We start from the raw sequence: 16,375 nt of genomic DNA on the forward strand, positions 1-16,375 counted from the left end.
TGTGCTGTCAGTATGGAGCCTGCTTAGGATTCTCTCTCCCTCTCTCTCTGCCCCTTCCCCACTCAAGCACATGCACGCTCTCTTTTTAAAACATAAATAAACTTTAAAAAAGATTTGGTCAAGATTACCTATTGTGATTAGTGAATATGTTAAGATTTTTAAAAATTTAGAACTAGTATACCGACCTGGTAATAAATTGTATGTATTCCAAGAATAGGATTGAGGGTGAGATGTGAAGATTAGAATAAAACTTCCACAGGTTCTAAGATGATAATAAAGACACTTAAAGGTAATTTGAATATTAGACTAGAGGAGGAATTTTTGGATATGAAAACACCTTCCTGGGGCGCTTGGGTAGCTTAGTCAGTTAAGCATCCAACTTCAACTCAGGTCATGACCTCACGGTTCTAAATCATGATGTAAGGACTGTTTCCTCAACCTTTTGTGAACAATATTTACCTCTAATGTAAGTTTTCTTGTTATGTTCTGTGCATCCTTTTCTTCATTTATATTTCTAGAGTCAAAAGGGGAGACTTTATGATAATAGTGTCAATTCATCAAAAAGGCATAACAATTATACATGTAGTTGTATATAATAACAGAATGCATGGAGCAAAAACTGAATAAATTGAAGAGGAAAAAAAAGACAATTGAATTGTAATAGTTTGAGACTTGACTATCCAGCTTTCAATAATGGATACAACAAGTAGGAAGAACACCAAGGAAATAAAATACTTATAAAAACAAACAGACCTGGTAGACATCTATGGAACTCTCCACTTAACAATAGGAGAATATATATTCTTAACAATATCCTTAACAATAGGAGAATAGTATATGTAACATTCTTCAGGAGAGACCATAAACCAGCGTCAATTAATTTAAAAGGATTGAAATCATACAAAGTACGTCCTCTAACCACAATGGAATAAAATTAAAAATCAGTGACAGAAATTTAGGGTATTCACAAATACGTAGACATTAACACCCTCACATATAACCAGTGGATTAAAGACAAAATCAGAAAGGAAATTAGAAAATACTGTGAGATGAATGAAAGCAAAAATACAATATACCAAAACTGATGGACTGCAACTAAAGCTGTGCTTAGAGGGAAATTTATAGCTGAAACACCTTTATTATAAAAGAAGAGACTCAAAATACAATACAATCCAACTATAAATTGGTTCTTTGAAAAGATATCAAAGTTGATAAATCTGTCTTAGCAAATTTACAGTGTTATTAACTATAGTCCTCTTGCCATACAGTAGACCTTTACACTTATTCATTCTGCATAACTACAACTTTCATTCTTTTAACAGTACTTTCAAGAGCAGAAATTTTAAATTTTGATGAAGTTCATTTTATTACTTTTGTGGATTATACCTTTGCTAAGTCATATCTATATAGGAGTTTTTAAAGTTGAAAGTATCATTATTTCTCTTAAGGAGTTCTCTTGGAGTGGTTTTTTATTAGTTAATGGTATAAGATATTATGCTCTCTTGCTTGCATCTTGTGAGTTGTAAGAGTTTTCATTTAATTCAAAGACTAACTCTGAGTTAAAATTATAAAATATAAACATAAGAGCCATTTAACATGTGCATTGGTCTCAGACTTAATTTTGGACATTTATTTTAATTTTACATACCTTATTCAATTCTGTATGGTTTATCTTTAGGTATTTTTTAAATTTTAGGTCTCTCAAAATGTAAGGTAGTTCTTGCCATAGTTTCGTCCCACTTTAAGATGTCAGAGTATTATTGGTAAAGTATTCCTCCTACCACTTTGTTCACTGGGTGTAGTACAGCAAATAGATTTCATGAAACAACATCCAGAAAAAAGGCTATGAAAGTACATACGCTGCCACAAGCTTCTTTGCTTGTAGAGTATGGATGGAAATTTTTAAATGTTGGCCATCAAGAGGAGAATTAGAATCCAAGAGCCTGCTCTGACTTACTGGGTTTTTAAACATTTTTTAGTTTTACATTTTGATGAAGACTTATTTCTTCATTACAAAGATGTTCAGTGAATAGCTTTTTTTTTTCCCCAGTATTTCCACATGTAACACCAAGAGGAATTAATGGTATAGACTTTAAAGGGGAGGCGATAACTTTTAAAGCAACTACTGCTGGAATCCTTGCTACACTTTCTCATTGTATTGAACTGATGGTAAAACGTGAGGACAGCTGGCAAAAAAGACTGGATAAGGTAAGTGTTGTTTTTCTTCTTTTTAAAAAATAATCCAGTTTGATTCAGCTTTATAGTAATTTCTTAGGGAAAAATCTATTGGGATTGATAGAAGTAGCAGGGGGTACTACTCTTCTGAAATTTTGTGGGCATCTTAAACTCATTTTCCTAATGAGATTCACCAGTTATGTTTTTGGTTACATACAACATAAATTCTTGGTAGGATTTTAATATAAAAAATTTTGTAGTAATAGAAATGCCTTGGAATAGAAGTGATAAGCCATTTCTTAAATTTTTTTTTTTTTTTTTTAACGTTTTATTTATTTTTGAGACAGGGAGAGACAGAGCATGAACAGGGGAGGGTCAGAGAGAGGGAGACACAGAATCTGAAACAGGCTCCAGGCTCTGAGCTGTCAGCACAGAGCCCAACGCGGGACTCGAACTCACGGACCGCGAGATCATGACCTGAGCCCAAGTCGGCCGCTTAACCGACTGAGCCACCCAGGCGCCCCGTGATAAGCCATTTAACATTACCTAGCTTAATTGTGAAATACGTGCAGCTATATTTAAGTTCTTAAACACCTGTTTATGAAGTTAAACACTAGCTTACTGTGTTCATAGCTGTGTATACTTCCAGGGTCATTGGGCTATTATTTAACATATAGTACGTTGTTCATTGAACATTTGCCTCATATTCACCTGTTTCCACCTTTGCTTAAACTTTAGTATTCATAATAACATTACAATATGAGTCTTTAGTTCCTAATGTCACCTTTGGCTCAGTGAATTTGTTTAGTAGGAAAACTTCTATTTAGAATTCAACATCAGTAAAACAATAAAATGTTATAACTGTAACATATCTTAGAAGATTTAGTTCTAGTCTAACGCCATCATTTAAAGAAGGAGCTGAGGTACAGAGACTGGTCCAGAAATGCTAAGTAGCAGTTGGAAGAATTTTACTCTATGTTATATTTCAGCTCTGAATACCAGGCCAGACAGTAGTCAAAATCTGACTTTGTGCAGAAATCTCTGTCCCCACCCCCCGCCCCGTTCTCTCCCACTCTCTCTCTCAAAAATAAATAAACATTACAGCTTTGTAGTACAGTTTGAAGGCCGGGATTGTGATGCCTCCTGCTTTGGTTTTCTTTTTCAAGATCGCTTTGGCTATTCAGTGTCTTTTCTGGTTTCAGACAAATTTTAGGATTATTTGTTCTAGCTCTGTGAAGAATGCTGGTGTTATTTTGATAGGGATTGCATTGAATATGTAGATTGCTTTGGGTAGTATTGACATTTTAACAGTATTCTTCCTATCCAGGAGCATGGAATCTTTTTCCATTTTTTTTTTTGTGTCTTCTTCCATTTCTTTCATAAGGTTTCTGTAGTCTTCAGTGTATAGATTTTTCACCTCTTTGGTTAGATTTATTCCTAGGTATTTTATGGTTTTTCGTGCAATTGTAAGTGGGATCGATGCCTTGATTTGTCTTTATTTTGCTTCATTGTTGGTATATAGGAATGCAACCGATTTCTGTGTATTGATTTTATATCCTGCAACTTTGCTGAATTCATGGATCAGTTTTAGCAGTTTTTTGGTGGAATCTTTTGGGTTTTCTGTATAGAGTATCATGTCATCTGTGAGGAGTGAAAGTTTGACCTCCTCCTGGCTGATTTGGATGCCTTTTATTTCTTTGTGTTGTCTGATTGCAGAGGCTAAGACTTCCAATACTATGTTGAATAACAGTGGCGAGAGTGGACATCCCTGTCTTGTTCCTTACCTTAAGGGGAAAGCTCTGTTTTTCTCCATTGAGGATGATATTAGCACTGGGTCTTTTGTATATGGTTTTAATGATCTTGAGATATGCTCCTTCTATCCCTACTTTCTTGAGGGTTTTTATCAAGAAACGATGCTGTATTTTGTCCAGTGCTTTCTCTGCATCTGTTGAGAGGATCATATGGTTCTTGTCCTTTCTTTTATTGATGTGATGAATCACATTGATTATTTTGCAGATATTGAACCAGGCCTGCATCCCAGGTATAAATCCCACTTGGTTGTGGTGAATAATTTTTTTAATGTATTGTTGGAACCGGTTGGCTGATATCTTGTTGAGGATTTTTGCATCCATGTTCATCAGGAAAATTGGTCTATAGTTCTTGTGGGGTCTCTGTCTGGTTTTGGCATCAAGGTAATGCTGGCTTCATAGAAAGAGCTTGGGAGTTTTCCTTCCCTTTCTATTTTTTGGAACAACTTCAAGAGAATAGGTGTTAACTCTTCCTTAAATGTTTGGTAGGATTCCCCTGGAAAGCCATCTGGCCCTGGACTCTTGTTTCTTGGGAGATTTTTGATTACTAATTCAATTTCTTTACTGGTTATGTGTCTGTTCAAATTTTCTATTCCTTCCTGTTTCAGTTTTGACAGTTTATATATTTCTAGGAATTTGTCCATTTCTTCCAGATTTCCCATTTTATTGGCATATAATTGCTCATAATATTCTCTTATTGTTTTTATTTCTGCTGTGTTGTTTGTGATCTCTCCTCTTTCGTTCTTGATTTTATTTATTTGGGTCCTTTCCTTTTTCTTTTTGGATCTCAGTTACATTTTATGTGAAATGTAAGAATGTGGGTGTGATACACAGTATGTATGTGTGTGTATACTAACGTGTATATAGATATAGATATGTATATAGATACGTGTACGTGTGTAGTGTACATACATGTGTGTATATATGCATATAAGTATATATGTATATATTTATATATGTATAAGACACATTCTATAAGAAATAGAAAGTTCTTGAGTGGAGAGACTAGTTTATCAACAAATAGGTCTTTTAAGTAATTCGTATAAATGGGAAGGAAAGTACAGTGGTAATTTAATATGATTTAAGTGGAATTTCTGTTTCCTTCAAAAAGTATTTGTACGCTTCCAATGTGCTAGCTCTAAGCTAGAAATGGAAAAACAGCAATGAGCAGGAAATTGTCCCTCAAAGAGCTTAATCTATTGAGAGCAATTAAGTAGGTAATAGGTGATATAATAACAGGTATTTGATAGCAGTATTGTTTATACTGTTTCTAATATCAGTTCTATTATTTTTTCAGCTGAGTAATAGAAAATTAATATTTAGTGGTTATTTTTCTTGGTTACCTATAATAATCCCTTCTATTACAGAAGACATATACTGAATTGTTAGCTAGTCATGTCTAAGAAGACCAGAAATTCTAAGATTAAACAATTTTACTTATTAACGGTATTAGTAAGAGAAAATCAATTCACTGAAGATGTTTGCTTACATTAATAGGCTCTCATATGTAATTTCATGTGGTTTTTCATTTTCCCTTAAGTCCTTTGAATATTATTATTGTGCTGTATGTTTTTGTTGTGTTCAGTTTTTAAAATTTAGGTATAGCATAAGTATGGTAAGGTGTGCCAGTCTTAAGTGTCCTGTGTGACAATTTTTATGCATATGTATACACCTCTATAACTGCCACTCAGATTAAGATAAAGAATTTTAATAGTACCCCAGAAGGTTCCTGCATGCCTTTTCCTGGTCCATACCATACCACCATCTCAAGAGGTGACCGTATACGTATACACTCTTGTGTCTGGCTGTTTTTTCCCTCAACATTGACCATGAGATTTATTTGTATTGTTACATTTAGTGGTAGTTTATTCTTTTTTATTGTTGTATTTCATTGTATGACTTCAGTTTGCTTATCAGTTTTTCCTTTGGTTTTTATATTTTAGCTATTGTGAATAAAGCTGCTATGAGCTTTCTTGTACATAGCTTTTGGAGTATATTCACTCATTTCTCTTGGGCATATACCTAGGAGTAGAATCGTTGGTTCATGGGGTATATGCTAGCTGTGGTGGATATTGGCAAACAGTTTTCCAAAGTGGTCATGTCACTTTATACTTCTATCAGCAATAGATGAGAATTCACTTGCCTCTTTACTCTTAGTAACACTTGTTATTGTCAAGTTATTGTGGGAATTTGTTTTGTTTTTAAATTTTAGCCATTCTGGTGGGTCTATATACCTGCTTTCTCTTGAGTGTGCAAAAATTAGTCTTTAAGTCCAATGAACAATTAACTGATTTGTACAAGCTTTAATGCAGATAGGATATTTGGAAGTAGTTAGCTTTGTGTGTGTTCCTGTGGACTTTAACTTAGCCCTTAAGGATTTGAGGTAAGGTAAGGGAATAAAGAGAATAAATACACGTTCCTTATAAGCTTGTTAGACTTAAGTTATCAGATTTGACCAGGGCAGTACATTTGGTGTTGTAGAAAGAAGTTTGAGATTGGTAGTGCCAGGGCCAGCCCTTTTTAAAAAATATTTATTTATTTATTTATTTATTTATTTATGTTTTGAGAGAGAGAGAGAGTGCTAACGGGAGAGCGGCAGAGAGAGGAGAGAAAATCCCAAGCAGGCCCAGCACTGTCAGCTCTGAGCTGGGGGAGCCTATGGCGAGGCTAGATCTCAGATCTGGATCTTAGGAAGCTGAGATCGTGACCTGAGCTGAAATCATTACTCTCACTCTTTTGACTGAGCCACCCAGGCGCCCCAGGGCCAGCCTTTTTTTATGTGTTGACTTTGGGTCTTTTAACCCCGTAAGGCTATAGATTAAAGGTGAGGGTCAAAGTAGAAATCTAAGCTCTTTTTCAGCTCTAAAATAGTTTTAACCAACAGTGAGAAAAGAACTAGACATTCATCTTTCTTAGAATATATTTTAGCATTCATTGATTTCGCCTGTTGATTATTTTCTTCACATCCATTGCTTTCTTTCTTTAAAGCAAAATAAATACACCTTTACTGGGGGGAAACAAACACATAAATATATTGTAGGCATTTCTAGTGTTAATTTTATCTTTTTTCTTTTTTTTTAAGCATAGGCACTTTGACAGTTACTTAATACACCTAAATATATAGCCCACCTATAAGGTAATTCTTAGTGGTGATTTAAATGGTGGTTTGTGTGTAAAGTATATCTCAGAGAAAAGTGTTTTCTTGGACAGAACAATGCTCATTTTTCACAGGAGTGGGATGTTTCTTTTTATTACTGTTGTTTAGCCAAATTATAAAATTTCAGTGAAATGCAGAGAAAATTCCACTTCAGATGTAATTTTTCACTTGCTTTTTTTTTTTTTTTTTTTTTTTTTTTTAGGAAACTGAGAAGAGAAGAAGAATAGAAGAAGCATACAAAAATGCCATGACAGAACTCAAGAAAAAATCCCACTTTGGAGGACCAGATTATGAGGTATGAAGTTACATTTTGATTTTAGAAGGAGGAAAATATAGGTCATATCTATCATAATGTTGCAGGATTTTTTTACCACAATACCCGGGATTCATTGTCGCACTGCTTTGAAGAATGAAGACTTGGACACAAAATTAGCAGTAGGCAAAAGTTTATTAGAGTATAAGATTAGAAAAGAAGAATAGTAGGAAAGTTCTCTTTACAGAGAAGGGACATTTGGAAGTGAATGCAAGGACCGTAGAGAAGGGTCCTTGTTCTGTAAAGTTCTGGTCAGCTTTCCCTCATCCCTTCCCCCTTGTTCCTTCTCAGGTTCTACCCTTATGGGCTTGGTCACTCTAGGTTCTGGGTTATTCTGTAGGTGTTGGCTCCTTTTCATTGAATTGAGTGGTCTATGGCCATACTTAGGTCTTTTGTCAAATTTCTGAGGAAAACCTGAAAGGGAGTAAGTGGGGTCTGTTACATTCTTAAGAGGAACCTTACTCCTGAGGGGGTTTGTTGTGGTCAGACACTCCCAGCATTGTTCCAAAATAAGTGTTTTTCTCCACCCAGGGACCTCAGGCCCTAATCTTTCCCTCTCAACCTACTGAATCTTATCTTCTTCTATCATAATAAAAGTGATTTTTTTTTTTTAATTTTTATTTTTGAGAGACTGAGACAGAGTGCGAGTAAGGGAGGGGCAGAGACAGAGACAGACACAGAATCCGAAGCAGGCTCCAGGCTCCAAACTTTCAGCACAGAGCCCAGTGCGGGGCTTGAACTCACAGACTGTGAGATCATGGCCTGAGCTGCAGTCAGGTGCTTAACCGACTGAGCCACCCAGGCATCCCCAGAAATTACGTTATAATCTTAAATTCATTCCTTAAGATATACTATGTATGCAAGACACTGTACTAGGCATGGATATACAGGATCCTGCCCAAGTACCTAATGGGAAAACAGGCTATTTAACAGGTGAGTTTAACACTGTTAGCACCGAGAGGTTTTTGAGTCAGGGGTGGCTTCCCAGCATCTTAGCTGAAATCTTAAGAATGAGACGCAACTAGGGGCACCTGGGTGGCTCAGTCGCTTGAGCATCCAAATTCCACTCAGGTCATGATCTCACAGCTCATGGGTTCATGCCCCACGTCAGGCTCTGTGCTGACAGCTCAGAGCCTGGAGCCTGCTTCAGATTCTGTGTCTCCCTCTCTCTCTAGCCCTCCACTGCTCGTGTTCTGTCTCTCTGTCTTTCAACAATAAATAAACATTCAAAAAAAAGAAAAAAAAAGAATGAGACGGAACTGGAGGGTATTATGCTAAGTGAAATAAGTCATTCAGAGAAAGACACATCTCATGTTTTCACTCATATGTGGAACTTGAGAAACTTAACAGAAGACGATGGGGGAAGGGAAGGGGAAAAAATAGATACAAACAGAGAGGGAGGGAGGCAAACCATAAGAGATTCTTAAATACAGAGAACAAACTTAGGGTTGATGGGGGTGTGGGGAAGAGGGGAAAATGGGTGATGGGCACTGAGGAGAGCACTTGTTGGGATGAGCACTGGATGTTGTATGTAAGCGATGAATCATGAGAATCTACCCCCAAAACCAAGAGCACACTGTACACCCTATATGTTAACCAATTTGACAGTAAATTATATTTAAAAAAAAAATGAATGAGTAGTCTGAGTAGAAACTAACCAGGTGAATAGCAAGAATGTTTGCTTGTAGGGGCTGAAAAGGAAAACTTAAAAAAAAAAAAAACAAAAGCATTTTGCCCACAGGGAAACTGAAAGACCTTATCGGAGGGTGGAGCCTATTGAGAGGAGGGAGTAGTAAGCCAGGCTTGCAAGGTCTACAGGAATCCTTATATATCCTCAGGCAATGGGTTTTAAGCAAGTGAAAGTTTTCAGATATACCATTTAGAAAAATCATTCTTGCTCCCTGCTGTGAGGGTAGTGGATTGAAGTTGACAGCCATTGACTGGCAGCTTCCAAGACTTCAGGCTCGCAGGTGAGAATTGAAGATAACCTAGATTAAGATACAGTAATAGGAACAGACACCAGCGATAAATTTACATATTTAAAATTAGGATTAAAGAGTGTGGTGATTGAATGAAGGGAACTGGAGGTGCATATGAATTTTGAGACATTAACCAGAGGAGGTTTTAGGTATTATTAGATACAAAGATCTAACGCTTAGGTGAGAAATGGATAGATAGGCTGTGGATTTCAGGAATCATCACATGACTGAAGCCAATGCTGTGGGGAGAGCAAGGGTAGAACCCTGAGGAACACCCACATTTAAGGGAGTCCAAAGAGGAGTCTTGGATAGAGAGGAATTGGGAAATTAGGAATCCAAGGAGAGAGATCTCTTCCAAGATCATCATTAACATGAGAAATGCTGCTAATGGAGCAAGTAAGCTAAAGAGTGGTGTTTCCCACAGATTTAGCAATAAATAGCTATTTTCCTTGGTAAACATGATGAGTTAAAATGGTTTTTTTAAGTTGTTTTTTTAATAAAGTAAATTTTATTCCAGTTACTGTAGTTCTCCCTTACATGTGCCATCAAAGGAAAGATGTACCTGTCTTATTTGCCCATTTCACTTATCAAAGTAGAATTTTTTAATGCTATAGTTCCCAATTAGTAGACTCCTGAGACTGAAGTGATTGCATAGATTGAATGAGCATTAAAATTTTTCAAGTGTAGATGTGGTTATGATCAATAGAGGTTTTAAAAGCATTAGGAAATATGTTTGAGTTCAGAGTAGATTTTGGCTATTTCGTATTTTTCTTACATCAAGCAAAGTTACACTGCTGTTACTTGAATGTCGGAAATGTTTGGACTTATAAAGGGAATCCTGTAGGAGAGAGGCCTCTGGAGTGTTGTTACTATTCTTGTTGGCGATCCAGCTGGTCGTTTGATGGCTGTGTTCACTTCATGATAATTCATTGAAATTCGCACTCTTTGTATATTGTAGCTGAATAAAAAGTGTGTGTGTGTGTGTGTGTGTGTGTGTGTGTGTGTGTGTGTGTGTTTAATGTGGTTATGAGGGAGCCTCATAGCTCTAAAAGAACTAGTGCATTAAATCGGGGCGCCTGAGTGGCTTGGTCGGTTGAGTGTCCGACTTTGGCTCAGGTCATGATCTCGCAGTTTGTGAGTTTGAGCCCCGTGTCAGGCTCTGTGCTGACAGCTTGGAGCCTGCTTTGGATTCTGTATCTCCTCCTCTCTCTGCCTTTCCCCTGCTCATGCTCTCTCTCTGTCTGTCCATAATAGATAAACATTACAAAAATTTAGAAAAAACAAAACAAAAAACTAGTGCATTAAATCAAGATGTCTCATATGCCTGTGACAAGTGACAAGAGCATTACACCGTAGTTCCTCCCACCCTTTTTGCGTTGGCCCCAGGTGGTGTCACGTTGCTAGGTTAGGTACTTTCTAATGGGATAGTGATGGCCTAGGGTAATCATTCTAACTGGAAAAACTCCAGACAGACCAGCAATTATTCATGTGTCTTACTTTGGATATTTAAAAATTTAGGGAACCTTAAACCCAGCTATACCTTTTCAGCCTCAGCTTTTCCCCTAACATGAAGCTATTGTTCCACTTACAGTCCATTCACTTGTTTCGTGTCAGCAGGAACATACTGTGCTTATTTCTGTTTTCTATTATTCTTTGTACATTTGATACAGCTGAGGTTCCAGTTGCATGAGAATCGGTTGGAGAACTTATTAAACATACATATTCCTGGCTTCACCCAAGATCCACTGAAAAGTACTTTCTGTGTACGGGGACTAAGAATTTTAAATTTAACAAGTTCCCAAGGCAGTTTCCTAGCTGATTGAGAACCACTGCTTTGCCATCTAACCAGGCTTTCAAGCATCAGTTCAGTTTTTCTTTCTTCATGAAATAATAGTCTTTGTTTAGGAAGATGCCCCTCAGAAAACTCCTGTCTGTGCTTGTTATCGGCTATCAATAGATCTTATGTAACTTTGTACTTACTTTTCTGTGATTTTATATGTTTTCTCTTATCAGGTACTCATTCACAAGTACTCACCTCTGCCACTGTAGCATGAAAGGAGGCATAGACAATTCCTAAATGAATGAGCATGATTATATTCCAACAAAACATTATTTTAATTCCATATTATAATTCTCACATCATGAAATGTTGCTATTTTTTCTTCTCCAGCCACTTAAAAATGAAATTCTCAGCTCAGAGGCCATGCACAAGTAGGCAGTGAACTAAATTTAACTCCAGGGCATAGTTCAGCAACAGCCCTGTTTTAAACTATCACCCTAACACAGTGTTGGTCAGTATACAGTGGGTATATGAATATTGAGTATATGAATTAATTGTGACACTCATGATTTTGCACAGAACATATGTTACTTGTCTTTTGATATTACTTTATATACTAGCTGGTTTATAAATATTTGTCAAGTCACATTTCAACTTTCCTGTAGAGTTAATGCTAGGATTATGAAGGTTTTATATTTTCTTTAATCAACTGTTTTTTTTTTCCCTCTCGTGTGTTTGAATAGGAAGGTCCAAACAGTCTGATTAATGAAGAAGAGTTCTTTGATGCTGTTGAAGCTGCTCTTGACAGACAAGATAAAATAGAAGAACAGGTATATCTGTCTTTAAAAATTCTAACACACACACACACACACACAAATTCTAACACTAGGCATTCTTGATGTGTGTTATTTCATATAAATAAAATTTGAAAATTGTGAACCTAATAACCCAGAAAATGAACTGTCTTCACTGAGTCACAGATGTAGAAGAATCTTTACAAGTCACTTCCTTCATTGATTCATTTCTAAGCAATGGAAAGGAGACCACTGATTGTTTACAGGAAGCATGAATAATTTACATGAAATTAAATGGAAATATTCCACCTGTTCTCCTTGAAGTATCCAACTTTTATTATCTTTCTATTTAGAACAAGTATATATTTAATCTGAATAAAACAGTCTCTGTGAATTTCTCTTTACCACAAAGTACTGACCATATGAATTCACAAGGAAGAAGACCAAGAATGTATTTTTTTTCTTCTAAATTACTACCATTCCATTTTTATTATTAACTCCTTTAAAGCTTTAACAACTTTCACCTTCAGTTGCTTCCTCACTTTTGACTTTGCTCAGTATTTCATCGTTATCAAATTCGCAACAGACATACCCAGCTCTTTTTGGAAAGTGAAGGAAAACATTTCTTAAATCCTTTAACTCTAGTCTCAGGATTAGTATGATCCTTTGCCTTCTTTTAGTTGTGCAGTAGTGAAGTTACCATATATTACCACTAGATGGTACTTAGGGTGAATTTTAGTCACTCTTCACAGGGCTTTAAGCATCTTGCAAATAAATTCGTAAATGTATCAGTTGTACTACAAATTAACTTGCGTAGATAAGTTGGCTTGTCATTCTTTGTCATTGCTAGGGTAGTCATGACCGTTATGCCCATTTACTGGTTTGTCTCCCTGAGGGTAAATCACCTCTAAGAGTGACATTTTCTTTTCATGTTTATTTTTCATTATTTTTTTTCTAAATCAGTGATAAAAAGGTGTTGTTACATTAATTTATAAAGTATATCACTCATTCAAAAGAGATTATGCAGCATTCAATAAGAGTGGAAACTTTCAGGTCCTAAATGAGCTCCATATTTGTACGCCTAAAGTGTAACCTGAAGGAGTATCATTGTGTTTGGCTTTACTTCACCATGGTGTTTTTTTTTTTTTTTTTAATTTTTTTTGACGTTTATTTATTTTTGAGACACAGAGAGACAGAGCATGAACAGGGGAGGGGCAGAGAGAGAGGGAGACACAGAATCTGAAACAGGCTTCAGGCTCTGAGCTGTCAGCACAGAGCCCGACGCGGGGCTCGAACTCACGGACCGCGAGATCGTGACCTGGCTGAAGTCGGACGCTTAACCGACTGCGCCACCCAGGCGCCCCACCATGGTGCTTTTTTATTTTGATTTTGTTTTAAACTAAGTTGTGCTATTTTGGGGAGAGTCGTGTGCTATTCTGGGAGAGTAGGTCGAGACAACTTCAGTCTGAGTTTTGTAAATGACTAACTATGTAGCTGTAAACTTATCACTTAAATTCTCTGGGCCTTTGTCTTCTAATATGTAAAACAAAGAGTTACACAAGATGATTCAAATTCTCTCTTCTGGCTCCAAAATGCTACTCTACTGGATACTAATGCAGTGGTTGAGTTGGAGTTTAAAAGGATCGATGAACACTTTTGTAAATTTTAAAAGAAAAATATTCATGGGACTATTTAACTTCAGTCTGTTGTTGACACTGTGGTAGATACTCTACAAAATAGGTCATTAAACATACCATGATTTTCCTTGCCTAATAGACATGTTGATATCGCGAAGATAATTATAGTATGGTAATGCTCTAGAGTAGTAAACTTCAGTAATTCATGAAGTGAAGTTCCAAAGATTCAGATCATTAGATATTGCACAGGGCTCTCCACCGCACAGCCACCACTTAGGTATTCTTCAGTGACATTTTTGAGTTTACATTGTTCTATGTTATTTGCCAATATAAGGAAAGATATTTTTAATAAAGTGGTGAATAAGAAATGAGATCTTAGTTCTGTTCAGATAGTGCTGAATAGAAATTACTGCTTGTCTTCTGCATAGTTAGAAGATGAGTACACACACAACACAGCACAGGCTCTGGTACATTATATTTAGTAAATATTGACTAAGTGAGAAGAAACTAGGCAAGCTCAGGAGGAGGAAGCAGGTTAAGTGACAGCTTAACAGGTGTGATACCTTAATGGAAAGGAGATAAGATATCCATGACCTGGTCTTTGGAACAAAACTGAAGCAAACGATGACACTGGTTCAGATGATATAGCTCTGCACATCCCTGATGAAGTAGAATGATTGGAATAATTTGGCCAGAGTTTGAATATAAGAAAATTACTTTAACAGCAGTGTTAATTAAGATTCATGGTAAATAATGCCTTGCTGGTATTGGAGAGTCTGACCAGGGGCAGAATCAAAGAACCCATCCCTGGTCAAAGGTGGTAGCTATGGCGTCTGAAAGAAGAGACTGATTTAGAATACATGAAGTAAGTGTCGGGATTTGGCAAGGCTTGTATCTTTCGAGTATTTTTGTTTTTCAAGTATTTATAAGTACTAAAGTGTTCAGTAATTAAATGTTGATAGTTCCAGGTTATATTATCCATTCTCAAGCTACAAAGTACACTTTAAAACCTTCCCACCTAACATTACATGTTTTCTTAGTCACAGAGTGAAAAGGTCAGATTACATTGGCCTACATCCATGCCATCTGGAGATGCCTTTTCTTCTGTGGGGACTCATAGGTTTGTCCAAAAGGTAAGCTAATGTCACAGCTCACTGAAATTATATATTGTATTGTTCTTCAGTGTGGATGGAACTATCTTGTTGTATAAGGTTTCTCTCTTCTTGAATTTAGGTAATGAGACTTTTGGGTATTTTATGTTTTCTTCCAAACATACATTTTTGTATGTTTTTCCTCCAAAATGGTTAGAAATCATCTTCTGAATATAATGTTCTTTCTTTTTTCTTTAAGGGGAAAGGGGGGGATGGGGGTGGATAGGAGTGGCTAATCTGATAGTTAACCAGAAGCATAACTAGTTATATTAAGTCACTTTTTTTCTTTGGGGTTAAGTGGTATTATGTTGTATTACTGGAAGCACTGCATTCTTTTTAGAAAGATTTTGGAGCATAAACCATAATAGGTGCATGAAGTCAGCACTTGCTGCTGAGCCTGTTTCATATGGTGCTTTGTTCTCTCTTTCTTTATCTTGTGTTTGGAAGTTGGTACTGAATGCTCTGTTGTGCCTTTGTTCTGATTACTTGGTTTTTTCTTTGTCTGTCTCTGGTAGCCCTATAGTCGCTCTTCCTCCATGTCTTCCATTGATCTCGTCAGTGCCTCTGACGATGTTCACAGATTCAGCTCCCAGGTACTGTATGAATGTATAGAGCGGACTTGAGTCTTTCCGTGTTATATTTCAGCCTGCTTTCCCAGTTCCTAGATATCTTTCTGTTAGGCCACTTGTTTGGTTTTGAATTTTAAATGGTAACAATAAGCATTTAAAAGGCCTTCCTTATCTACTAAATAGTTCCTCTATCAGGCTTGCATGTGCCCTTTGTATCCTGTACTGTGAATAGCTTGGAATTTTGCCATGGAGGAGGCACTCCTGAAAGATTTCAAATTGAATTGTAACAAGTAGGAGATACCTGGTTTTTAAATACCATGTAGTTTCTTTAGATAGGATTCAACAACTTTGATGAACATGGTTTACAGAGTATGTTATCGCATAAAAGTAGGTTTTAATAGTCTCCCTTTTAATCTCAAGTATCTCATATTTCAACAGGGAAATATCTTTTTAAATAATATTTGTCTCATTACTATTATTATACTAAGCTCCATTGAACAGATTGTATTTTTGTTATGCAAATTACCCTTGGATATTGTAAATTAATGTTCCTTTTCATATACATCATTAAGGATTTAGGAATTTAAGACTGGAAACTACATGCTTGCTGTCTCTACCCTCATAATAATGTCCAAGTATTATCAGAGGAATATTTTTTAGTATCAGCCTTCGTTTTTTAAAGTTTTTTTAATCCTTGTATCTTTGCCATTGAGCTGTGTATCTTTATGGTGATTGTGTTTTATTGGATTGCATTATGTTATCTTATGTTAAGAAACTGCGCTTTCCAGTCAGAATGACCAAGTGTAAATACTGGTTAGTTGCATGATCTTGGACAATTTTTCTAACTCTTCTGTGCTTCACTTCTGTGATCTAGCTAGGACTGTGATCTGGCTAGAGCCTGGCCTGTAGTAAATGCTAAATAAGTGTGAGCTTTTATTAGTTATTATATAGCTATTTGTTAGCTATTGTTACTATAATAATAACAATTTCTTTGAACTAGTCAAAATTTTCC

General features: G+C 36.3%; 1 protein-coding gene across 3 annotated transcripts in view; it reads left to right on the plus strand.

Moving 5' to 3' along the window:
* Window positions 1-16,375, plus strand: part of CERT1 (ceramide transporter 1) — a 105,614-nt gene that overhangs the window by 66,542 nt on the left and 22,697 nt on the right. For 2 of the 3 annotated variants that reach the window (XM_086698644.1, XM_086698637.1), the window contains 5 exons: window positions 2,051-2,208; window positions 7,343-7,435; window positions 11,956-12,042; window positions 14,684-14,776; window positions 15,310-15,387. In XM_086698644.1, the coding sequence (XP_086554770.1) occupies window positions 2,051-2,208; window positions 7,343-7,435; window positions 11,956-12,042; window positions 14,684-14,776; window positions 15,310-15,387 (509 nt within the window). The remainder of the gene's footprint in view (window positions 1-2,050; window positions 2,209-7,342; window positions 7,436-11,955; window positions 12,043-14,683; window positions 14,777-15,309; window positions 15,388-16,375) is intronic. The other variant, XM_086698629.1, reaches the window with a different exon arrangement.

This window comes from Puma concolor, chromosome A1, assembly GCF_028749965.1.
Source record: "Puma concolor isolate L17-30 chromosome A1, mPumCon1.1.hap2, whole genome shotgun sequence".
Lineage (NCBI taxonomy): Eukaryota > Metazoa > Chordata > Mammalia > Carnivora > Felidae > Puma > Puma concolor.